A 12,877-nucleotide genomic window follows, 5' to 3' on the forward strand; every position below is an offset into this window, starting at 1 on the left:
TTATGGAAATGAAAGAAAATCCAGAAAATGTAAATCACATACATAACAAATTAGATTAACAAACATTACCAAACAAATTATGACCGAGATCTTTAAGCATTCGAGTTCATTAATCATCGATACATGGGTCGTATTAATTTAATTGGGCCATGATGACATTCTGTGCTCTAGTACGTCACGTTAAGACAAATACTCCGTGTAAAGTTGCTACGTATTCTGCTATACATCATTGATAAGTTTGCCCCTTTCACGTTACCAGCTCTATAGACATCCCACCTGATTATGCCAGCATTAGCAGCCGGCGCCATAGAGTATAGACGCGCAGTGCCGATCGTGCGCGCACGCATACCGGCCGCGCCGCCGCCGCGAACATGCATTCGAGATCTATACGAACCTGTGCGAACTCCCAATCGGTCTTGTGTGTGAACTTTTTGGTGGGTTTCCTTTTTTAGAAAAGTAACACTACAGATTTCTGCGCGCCTTTTTTGATGTTAGAACAAAATTATGCAAAGTTTGTGACGGTTCTTTCTACTTTCGTTTTCGAGTGATAAGCCTCAACGATAGCAGTCGATAATAGTATGCATTTTTCAATGCTATTCACTAAAAGTGTCCAAGTAAGTATGATTTATTCAAACGCTTGTGAAATAACATTATTTCATCCTCTCCGTACATAACAAATTATGAAAGATGGCGATACAGCTTTACAGCTAAATCCGTGAACCAACGTGTAAGGTTGAATGAATTATTTAGAAATGGTTGTGTCTTTAAATATTTAGTAATTTTCTGTTCAGTTATATCGTTGAGAAGGTATCCTACCAAAATATTTATACTACATTTATTTTAATTTATGTGAGGATGTGTAATAACTAACGTACCTACATAAACTTTTCCCGCGTGTTTATAAACTATACAGAGTTAAAACCGAAGTAATTAACCAGTAAAAATATTTTATAAATTACTTCAGTTAACTACTTCTATTTTTGAAAATCAGCAAACCGTTTCGTTACGAAAAAAGTTTTAAGATCAAAAGCTCAATAATTTACATAACTCGTTTTTCTTTGGGTCACCAAACTTCATCTCTGAACCAAATTGCAAGTTGATCCATCAAGTGGTTTCTCAGACTATTCTCAGACAAACATACTATGTGTGATCTTATTATTATGCGATAAATGATCATACTTAGTACTTTTGATTTTTCGACCAAAATGTGTACCTAAATGATAATAATAAACTCTCGGGAATAAAGAGAGAGGAAATTTTCGACGGTATCATTCAGCGTCTAAGTAGCTCAGATGGAAGACAAGCGCCCGGCAAGCGAAAGGTCGTGGGTTCAATTCCCGCCTTAGGCAGTTCGATTTTTTCAAGTTATTTATAATTTTCAAAATATAGACTCTATAAGGTCTCTTCTCTCCTACATCGTGTCGTGAATGTGAAGGTATAGTGGTATTAAGCTACAATAATCTAAGTACATATATCAAAAAGATATCACCTTAAAATATTGCAATATTTATTCGTTTGCCAGACATAATGTTTTAACTTATCAAAATGCACACTGAATCTGCTAATGACGTCTAGGTATTAATTAACTAATGACAATAATTAATTTCTGCCATTAGATTAAACAATCTATACTAATATTATATGCGAAAGTAACTCTGTCTGTCTGTCTTGCTTTCACGTCTAAACCACTGAACCGATTTTGATGAAATTTGGCATAGAGATAGTTTGAGTCCTGGGAAAGGACAAGGATAGTTTTTATCCCGGATTTTGAAACAGGGACGCGCGCGATAAAGTTTTTCTGTGACAGACAAAATTCCACGCGGGTGAAGCCGCGGGCGGAAACCTAGTATTTTATAATATCAATAGGAATTTGATTACTGAAAAGTAAAAAACTATCAAGGAGACTTCCCCTTCGACTTTAAATCATTAATTGGACAGAATATTTATAACGAGTATAAGCTTTATCAAATTAAGGTTGTGTATAATTACTGCTTAGCCTCCAAGTTAGATTGTTATTTTATAAGGCTTATTAAATGTAAAATAACTTTCAAAATGGCAAGGTTTTAACGTAGTATCGTGAACAGATTCAATTAAAACCTTCCTTTCCAATAATCACCTACTACAAGTAAAGTAGTGCAAAAGGCAGTGAAAGTCGCGTGATTATAATTTACTTACATGTGTCTTGTGCAACGATTACATAAATACATTCACTGAATGAGCAATTCATTTCATCTTTCATCTAGATCGATTTTGTTCGATAAATCATTCGTTTTTACGATATTTGAATACGAATGGTGCGCAATCAGCTGAAGAAACCAAGTTTATTATGACAGCGAGCGAAGCTGTGATAGTTCGGTTTGTTAACAAGACAAAAGAGTACTAGATTAGTCAATTAACATCGTTCGTTCGTTTCAGCCGAAAGACGTCCACTGCTGAACAAAGGCCTCCTCCAAGGATTTCCACAAAGACCGTCAATCAACATACTTTTTATGAAATGTCAAAATGCGACTTCCCATAAATTTTGTACCTGTGGTCGTAACTCAAAGAAAATAGAAAACTAACTTGGTTTCCAGGGCTAAAATGAAAAGCTTTTAAGGAAGTTAGGATTTGAAAATTATTGGTTAATGGGTTAGGTTAGGTTAGGCACGGATATGGCCTAGTGGGCCATATCCGTGCAATAGGAATGATAACCTCATGATGAAAATGATGAATAATATCGTTTTATCAAACAACTGTAACCTTAAAAGTAGGGTTAATGACACCGTGATTCAATTGTCTTTTTAGGAGCTGTCAAAGCCATAGTTATTCACAGACTTTACACAGTGTTACTAAATAATACCTTCATCACTCATTCACTACTCATATTAATCATTGACTTCAAATGATTGATTTATTAACGCGTGAAAAAGGCGAAGGTTCAAAAACAGGGAATCTGAAGCAATAAATTCATATTATTTAGGCAGTTTAATAACTGCTATAATTAATTAATAACTATACATAGTATTAATACACTATGGATAGCTACTAAATTTAACAATAGAGAGGGCAGGGAGCGGATTTTTTTTAAATAATTTCCCTGCTTAAAAAATATTTTATAATTGCACGTGATATTAATTTTATTAACCACATTGTTTTAATAATTAAGATGTGAATTATATCACTTACCGCTAGATCTAAGCAAAATATATTACTCATATTAAGCGGGGAAATCCGAAAATTAAGTAGTAAAAAACATTGACGAAAGAATAAATTAGTTATTATCTAAATTACCGAGTTCATATACCTGCATGAATTTTTGAATTAATTGCTGCTGACGTGCTACTAATAGAACAAAAACTGAAATGCCTCCGTCATTAATCATTATCATCATCATCATCGAGTCACTACAGGTGTCCTGTATATTAACCAGAGAAAAATGGAGAATTTGGGTTATACTCCCAACGCTTAGCGTACTATCGGCAACAGTGTTAACTACCTATTGCCGGTCATGTCATCTCGTTCTATCGCAAAGAATCACCATTTGATGAGAGCGAGAGCAAAAACGGAAATGGATAGTAAACACTGTGGCCGTGTGCACATATCGCCGTTACAATATCTGAGCTCTAACCTGAAGAAGGTGGACCGACGACCTGATAAAGGTAGCGGGAAGGCGCTGGATGCAGGCCGTTACCAACCGTGCGATGTGGAAGTCATTGGGGGAGGCCTATGTTCAGCAGTGGACGTCCTGTGGCTGAAATTATGATAATGATGAGCCTGAAGAAAATCGATGTTATACTTTGAACTCTTACTAATTAATTCTGTTTTTTTTTTTTTGCTGTTTCCCAGTTAGTCAGCTTTAACTTTTTGGTCAGCTTAGATAATTTCAGCCTGGTGGTCAAACTGTACTGGCTGGACCGTTGTGCCTATCACTCTTAAGATAAAACCACGAGTACTTACTTAAAGGAGTTCACAAGGAAACAATACTTTTTTTACCACCTATCCTAACCTTTTTCCCAAAAATAATCCATCTCAGCGTTTATAATGACGCAATGAACAACAATCTATACTTATAATAAATCTGTAGAGAGGTCAATTCTGTACATGAAATATATTTTCAAAATAATTATCAGGGGGTGATTAGTGATCGATACTGATGCCAAAAATGCAATCGGTAAAATGTTTGTCTGTCTGTCTGTATGTTCCTTATAGAAACAAAAACTACTCAACGGATTTTAACGAAACTTGGTACAATTATTCTTCATACTCCTGGCCAGGTTATAGTATACTTAGGAATTCCCACGGGAACGGTAATTAGCGGGAAAATCCTTTTATATGAAAAATCTAAACCGCTTAAGTTAGACGCTTGAAATTTAGCATACAGGTACCTTAGTAAACTTAAAGCTTAGTTACAACAGTATATTGCAAAATTCCCACGGAAACGGGAGTTAGCGGGAAAAAACATTTGTATGAAAAAATCTAAACCGCGTAAGATAGATGAAGGGGGTAAAACGGGATCCACGCGTACGAAGTCGCGGGCGGCCGCTACTCGATAATAAAGTGGGTTCAGTGGCACGCCTTTGTTTCCCCGATCCGTCAGTTTCGGCAGTTCTCGCGATCGTATCGCCAATCTGCTGCATCCGTGTATAAACAATAACACTTACTTAAATCATTCACAAAGTGTAAGGCTCAGGGCACACTGTGTCAGGCGGCAAGGTGCGATAACGTTTTAAGACTTACTTTTGATTGAAGCCTTCGTCATTTTCCTAAGCTCCATTTCAAAATTAATTATTCAGCAGTTTGAGCAACTTTGAGCATAAACCTAACAAAGAAATTTTGCATTTATACTTACTAATTTATAATGCGAAAGTAACTCTGTCATTTCGTCTGCCTACTACCTTTTCGCACTTAAATCACTGAAGTCTGATGTACAGATTTAAGAACCAGAAAAAACTCAAAAAAAAAATTCACACTTTTTTGGAGATACGTGCGCAATAATGTCTTTCTGTGACAGACTGAAGTTCACGTGGGCGAAGCCGCGGTTTATAATACTAGTATGAAGTATCGAGGTTTAGGTATATAGCTGTGTGTACTTAGCCCAAGAAACCATAATTGGCCGCAGTCACGCGTAGTTAATTTTGAATTTATTCTGTTATAATTTTAACATTTAGTGTCGGTTCCAAAGTTTCCTGTTTCTAAGCGGTTTTTCCGTTAAAGGACGAAGGAATTTTCGCAGTATTGTTTACCTTTGTTTAGGTTACATCTAGAATACAATGACGTCCGTATTTGCAGTATGAGTGAGTACATAAAATCCATCCTTGAAGTGCGCGCTTAAGGCCAGTCATACAAAAGACATCAACGCGTTAGCATATTTATGAAATTAGTAAATTTTTTAAGATATAAATTTTCAGTTTTTACTTAATTAAAACCCGTTCTTATATTTGAATCGAGCACAGTTCCTGAAGGATGTTTTTAAGAAAAAGAAAACTTAAGAGTGATGACTTGAAAATTAGAACAAGAACAAAAAATTCCAAATTAAGAATGTAACTAAGTCTGATTAATAGTTATTGGCTCTTCTATAAAGACCCTAATAAAGAACAATAAGAACAAGACAAATAAAGGAGTTGGTATAGGAAATGTGAGAGATCAGGGGTCGGGCAGCGCGTGAAAGGTGCCGATCGTGCCTCGTTATGTGGTTAGAGCGTCAGGCCCCCGTGTGTTTACGACTAGCGGGGACTGATCTTAATATAATTGCACACAATATACCTAAGTACTTCTTCGTTATTTGTTGTCAAGTGATATATGACCCTGAGTTATCTAAAGTAGACAGGAAAATTGAGTTATAATTAGATAATGTATAGGTAAAAATGTTTTGTCAATTGCTTTTTCGTTGGCACCTATTATATCTTAACCGCTTTGTATGGTAATAATACTACTACTAAACTACTTTGTATAGTATTATGTCATAAAATATATCCGACACTTAAGTCTCAATGATCTTTAGAATATTGCATTTTACAACCAAAGGATTTATTTATTTATGCACATTAGTAAGAAATGTTTGCAAGATTGTAAAAATCGCCCGTAGCATCCATTCTTAAATGTAGCAATTTTCTCTTAATATGTATTGAACTTAGGTATTCTTAGAACTTAACATTTCTAATTTTGTACCAAAATGAATCATCTAATAAACTGTTATATCACATTACATAAGGTGTAATAAACTGCAAAGTGTGGTGAGAAGCATCATTATTATGCCTCTTATTGGGAAACCTCATTGTCTAGTTTTACAGAGTTATTAAAGGCTTGCCCACGATTAATGCGTCGTAATTATGCACTGTAGTAGAGTTTTCAATTATTAAGGTTCATTTTAAGGAGACTGGATACCTTTATTGAAAATTATAAATAAGTTGAAAAAATCGAACTGCCTAAGGTGGGTATTGAATTAAATTAAATTGAATCATGGGTTCAATTCCCAGGCAGTTCGATTTTTTCAAGTTATTTATAATTTTCAAATTAGTTTGAGATGCGACTCTTAACGCTAAAAAAATAAATAACTAGATACCTTTATGTTCGATCTCGTTTCTTTCTAATAGTTTTCACAAAAAAACACAATCAATAGTCCTTTAACACGTTGAGTGCGAAACCAGGTCTATAGACCTTGTGTACGTCTCGCTTACCGTGCGGCTAAGAAAATTATAGTCTTCCTTGTCGTGCGAAAGGCATAACTTCAATTGGGTCCGGTGTAGGAAAGTGATGAATATATATCTATGATGTATTCTTAAAATAGAATCTAATGATGTACCTACCTTAATACCAGGTTTTTAGACCTGGTACCGCACGGAAGTAATAAAATGTCTTCACAATGCGAAACCAGGTCGAAGCACCTTGTACCCTGCGCACCTGGTACCGCACCCCACGCTAGCTTCGTGCAGCCAGTGTTGCCTCGCATTCGTAAGAAACGCACATGTCGACATGGCGTCAAGAGAAACAAACAAAATCAAAACTGCAAATTGATTATAATTTAACATGCTACACGATTTATTGCTAATTTAAATAATGTTTTTCGTGACAAACATTTGATTTTGTTTGTTTCTCTTGACGCCATGTCGACATGGCGTCAAGAGAAACAAACAAAATCAAAACTGCAAATTGATTATAATTTAACATGCCACACGATTTATTGCTAATTTAAATAATGTTTTTCGTGACAAACATTTGAAGTTGTAACTAAATGTTATTAAATAATATGTTTTCTTTAAATATAGCTTATTTAAGTATTTATGCACGTATGTCTTATTTGTAAAATATTTAGACTAAATTATTAAAACATCTTTGTTTGTTACTTTTTAAAATTTTTATTAAAACTTAATTTAAACTATCGATATTTGTATTTCACATCCCTAGAATACCCACCAAACTTCCCTACTTCAGTGCGGCACAGGGTGCATAAGCCTTGTATTTTGAATATAGCTATAATTTTTATACTAAACAAGTTATTCACGAACGCCTTCAGGTGTATGTCAATAAATGCATTATTATTAATATTCAAAGAAAAAAAACACAATATCTATTAACATGAAGCCAAAAATAAAATTAATATATCTTAAATATTACAAGGTCTTTAAGCCTTGTGCCGCCACAATGTAAGTTTTAATACCAGGTTTACTGACCTTGTACCGAAGGAATGGAAAGTATTAGAAAGTTACTGCCGCAGCAAAGGTGTTAATTAATGTTATTGTGATTAAAGGAGACGTTGCAAAGTCCATACAAAATTACCCCACATCCGACAGCTGAGAAAACATCTCAAAAGATAGCACTGTTGTGCTATAATTAATTCTAATGTTTCCGGTAGACAATCGAAAGGAAATTAGACTATGTTATGAAAATCAATTAAATATACAAAAGGTCTATTAAAATATACAATTCTATCATTTGAAGTTCATACATTTCGAAAAATTAGGTCGTTAGGTAGATAATACAACCGGTCTTCTTTGTTTTCAATCGAACGGGATGTAATAAATAATAATTATAATAATATAATAAATATCCTTGGACATTTAACACTGCGCTTCTAGTCCCAAACTAAGCAAAGCTTGTACTATGGGTACTAGACAACGGATATAAACATACTTAAATACTTTTTTTTTTTGTAAATACATACTTATTATACATAGAAAACACCCAGTCCAATACAAACAAATATGTTCATGAACACAAATGTTTGTACTGTGCGGGAATCGAACCCGCTACCTCCGGAATAGTAGTCCGTTTCGAACCACTACACCAAACGGCCGACAATTAAAACATAAAATAATTTTTTTTTAGTATAAGTTGTTGAAAATCCCGAAGACGAGTGAGATTTATATGTGTGGTGGCTCACTACTGTTAGCTTTTCAAAAGTTTTGATTACACTATCGTTGTAATTGTACACGTACACACACAAGTACAGCCACAGAAAAAGCTCAATCGTCACCGTGAGTTGCAAGAACTTGTTAATGTTGAATTTAATTATATTTTTGTGCTACAAAGTAATTAATATCTTATTCATTTCTAATACAGTGTTAATTTTGTTGCAGGTGTAAAGTAAACGAATATGGCGACCAAAACGAAACGAATCGGTGTTCATCTAAGGACTTTTCTTTTGGTGAGTGAATAACAGTAGTTATTCTAATTCAAATTCAAATTCAAATTCAAATTATTTATTGCATGTCACTAATTCTAAGATAATTATTAAAAACTATTTTTTATGAGACAGGGGCATAGTAATGTACAATATACTAGTGGCTGCCCGTGACTTTGTACACGTGAATCCCGTTTTACCCCCTTAGGAGTTGAATTTTGCAAAATCCCGTCTTAGTGAGCACCTACGTTCTAAAAGGAACCCCCATGCAAAATTTGAAACTCCTAGCACTTGTAGTTACTGAGATTTCGTGATGACTGAGTCAGTCAGTGACCTTTGGCTTTTATTTAGATCGATGTATGCACGATAGACCAACGTAATAACGTCATGTTCCTAGCTTATTTTTCTGGTGTATCTAATCATGAAGTCTCCTTTTTTGTGTCATCATACATCTAGACTTCGGTCATAGTCATAGGTCAAATGCCACGGGCACGGGTCTCCCGGAGTGTGCAGCGAATCGCAGACCGACAAAATTATGTTCCATAACCAATGAGTACAAATCACCGTTTGATAATAATCGAAATAATTTATCAGCAATCAGCCGGGATTAACATACTTTTAAATAACGTCTTTAACATACGTTTAGGAATATTGCATCGTATTAAAGTGGATTTAAAGAGAGGCTTACACTTGTTGCAAAATGATAAAGTTATTTTTAAATCTTAAAAGTTTTAAATATTTAAATGCTTAATTTATTATTTAAATATCTATGCGAAGGCTTGCTGAAAGTCTCAGTCGCGGTTGGATGAAATCATTATTTGATTAATTCAATCATTAATCACTCCGTAATAAACACTTTATTTTATTCATATTTTACACTTAACTAGGTACAACACATTATATCTTGTTTAATAATAAAAAGTGTTTCAAAAGTAAGCAGTTACAGTTTAGTCTACGTTGCACCACCTTCTTTAACCGTAACTATAACTATAGCCGGTGGTTTTGTATGGAGTTTGACAGAATTGTGACGTTTGTTATTTGTAAGTTGATGCAATCCATAGGTCTTGTTATTATTGTTGCTTACATGATTCTATTCTTTAGTGACATTTTAGAGGATAATGGACACGTCGTCAAAAGTTTTGATGGTTAATCAAAACCTTTGACGATCGACGCGCGTGGAGTATTGCTTACTAAAACAACTACTTTTAAGGTTAACTTTTATTTTAAATTCTATGACACTTGGTGTAAGGTTTATCCTAACATGATTCCATCAAGAGCATCAGCCTTCAAAGTGGTTGTAAGAAGCGCCGCGTTGCGTCACAGCGCACTTGACATCGGCTGGCTTCTGTCGACACATGTCAGAACTGCCGCACAATGGCCTAGCAGATCAAATTCACTTAGGCACTGGCCACACGGAACGCTTTGCTAGGCAGTTCTATATTTATAAAAGCGAAAGGTCACTGATTGACTGACTCACTCACTCATCAGGAAATCTCAGAAACTACAAGTGCTAGGAGTCTCAAATTTTGCATGGGGGTTCCTTTAAGAACGTAGGTGCTCACTAAGACGCGATTTTGCAAAATTCAAACCCTGAGGGGATTAAACGGGATCCACGCGTACGAAGTCGCGGGCGGTCGCTTGTATACTACTCGTATATTAGGTATGAGCTGGGTAATATGCTCTAGCGAAGCAAGCTTGCTTTGTAAGTTCACCCGTGTAGTTCTCCGGTCGACAAGCTTCGATGCGTGTTAGAAAATCGGTAGTGATACCGAAGCTATCGGAATAAGTTGCTTAAAGATTTTACACTGATTTATTCGAGTGAACCCGAGAAATTCACTGTATGGCTGTCATAAATCTGTTACGACTGTTGACGCGAAAATAATATGATATTGACAAGTGCCGCCTATTCCTATGCGCTACGAACCAATGGAATTTTCCCGCCAATTTGTTGATTGATTGAAGAATTCGCAGAGGGATATTACCAAAGCATTGTGTAAAACCAGCAGGGTTTTTTCCATAAATGGTAACTTTCCATATAGGGTAGAGACCCCGCATATGGCCAACGCACCCTTTTCGGTTACTTAGGTTGAAAAAAGTATCAAAAATACTTTATAAATTTAAAGATTCATATAAAAAATGTATTATTAAAATAATTTTGTAAAAATTATTCTGAATTTTTTTTCATTTCTTTCTTTCACTTTCAGATTTACTTATCAGTTAGAATTTAGAGTGGCCATAATCGGTGCAAAGATGTCCCAAATTGGTACTAATACCCTATCATAACTTAAAAGTTCTAATCGTTTATCAAAAACCACTAAATAACAGCGTGATACCATAAACTCCAACATTATAGATATTATTGATAACAAGATCGTCAAAGCGTCCTAAATACCTATCGAAAGCTTACATCCGGTTTGGAGCAGCGCCCAATTAATAATATCGACTGCAAGTAGCCTGCATCGTTACACAACCGCCGCCCGCGGCGCCGGAACCACGAGACTAGGGTGCTCACTTCTTTTTTCAAAATATAAAGTATATCAAAGGTCGGAGAAAGAAAACAAACAGTATTTAAAAAAATAAACAGTTTAGCTCTACTTCGCCTACCTAAATGTAGTGTTGGGCATTTGATTTTAAGAACAGTATCTGTGGATACTACTGATGCTTGCTGAAAACAGTATTTTGTATACTTTATTTTTGTTCAACAGTAAAAAGTATAATTTAGTGAAAAACTGTATAACTGTTCAAAACAGTATATGTAGTTCATGTTTTGGGTCTATGTCTATATGTAAGTACTTTTATATACCAACATTGGAGCAATAAAGAATTTGAATTTGAATTTGAATTTAGTTGGTAACCGTACGCGAGACAGACGATGCGCACTGCTCATGCGCATCTATGGATCTACGATCCGTATTGGTATTACAAACAATGTCGATTCAAGAAGCTACATAGCCGAACGGTGAAGGGGTCGGATTGGCTAGATGGCTGACTCGTGATCCGAGGAACGCGGGTTTGAACCCCGCCGCTTGACTAATGTGGTGAATCCACTCGTAACACAAGCATATTTAGCTTACCACGAGGGGTTAACGAGATAATTAGTAATTTGTATTTACAAATTGCTAATGTTAGTTATTTAATAAAATCCTTATTCATAGATTTTGTCCTTTCATTGGACTAAATATTTAAGTTCAACCAATCAATCTCGATCAAGGATTCTATTCTATGACAGACTAACGCCCGTATTCACAAACATTACTATGAGATCTCACAGTGCGCGTGGACGCACAGGGTGACAGACGAACCAATCGCAGAGCTCTATTCAATGCTGTGCTTTCGATTTGCTGCTTCACTTAAGCAAGCATCGTTTGTGAATACGGGCGTAAATAAATATCTTATAACCATACGATGAGTAAGTTCTTATGCAAAATTGTAACACGATCAAACTCCAAGAAATTTTCAATTTAATCAATCAGATTAGGTAGTAACTGATGGATATTACCAAAATCATAGTCAACAGATACTTATTAGTTAGTAACCAACATACAAGCTATAATTTATCCTAGAAATAAACACGGTGACCACACGTGGGATGACAAGCGGACAAATGCCAATAAACTAATAAATAATTTAATCGAGTGGGACAGTTTCTTTAGTAAACTTATTTATGGACTAGCTTTAGACCGCGGCTTCGTTTATTTAGATGTATTAGACTTGTCACATAAAGTTTTTTTTTTGGTTTAACAATGTTTGAACAGCGTTTAATAGTACATACATGTTCAGGAAGATACTACTTGACCATAAGCCTATTAAAAACACACACTACGTCAACATTCTTTCTATTAATAAATATGAATTTTCAGTGCTGTAAAACCTGTGACTGTATTTTATGGTTCTTTATACAGCCTTTTCAATCTACGTACAATCCTTTTTATTGCATTTTCTTTTAATATAGGTTATAATGTCTTAAGTTCAATCCATTTTATTAGGTTTCAAACAATATACAAACAGACGGAACTACTCATAATTTAGGATTCCACGATTGTTCTAGCCAGACCGAAAACGTCTGTTCCACTTTTGTTCTGGTCGTTTCAAAATCCTCCTTCTATTTATTATCTAATTGGCGCCGCGACGGCCGAAGTATTAGTAAGATGCATTTGTTTGCGGATTCTGTTGTGTTGCAACTGAAGCGTTAATGCTTAGTGCACTTATGTGCAACATGTTGCACTAAATCATGTAGGGCTCATAGTTCTTACTAGGCTATGTATTAGGTACAAAGAC

The 12,877-nt window shown here is 35.2% G+C and overlaps 1 protein-coding gene across 2 annotated transcripts in view; it reads left to right on the forward strand.

The window, feature by feature from the left end:
* The first annotated feature begins 334 nt into the window (after positions 1–334).
* Positions 335–12,877, forward strand: part of LOC135071550 (protein spaetzle 5) — a 43,371-nt gene continuing 30,828 nt past the window's right edge. Inside the window, exons 1-2 of one of the 2 annotated variants that reach the window (XM_063965323.1) lie at positions 335–614; positions 8,556–8,623. In XM_063965323.1, coding sequence (XP_063821393.1) covers positions 8,573–8,623 — 51 coding nt within the window. In that variant the 5' untranslated portion in view covers positions 335–614; positions 8,556–8,572. The remainder of the gene's footprint in view (positions 615–8,555; positions 8,624–12,877) is intronic. The other variant, XM_063965324.1, reaches the window with a different exon arrangement.

Source organism: Ostrinia nubilalis, chromosome 4, assembly GCF_963855985.1.
Source record: "Ostrinia nubilalis chromosome 4, ilOstNubi1.1, whole genome shotgun sequence".
In the NCBI taxonomy this organism is placed as follows: Eukaryota; Metazoa; Arthropoda; class Insecta; order Lepidoptera; family Crambidae; genus Ostrinia; species Ostrinia nubilalis.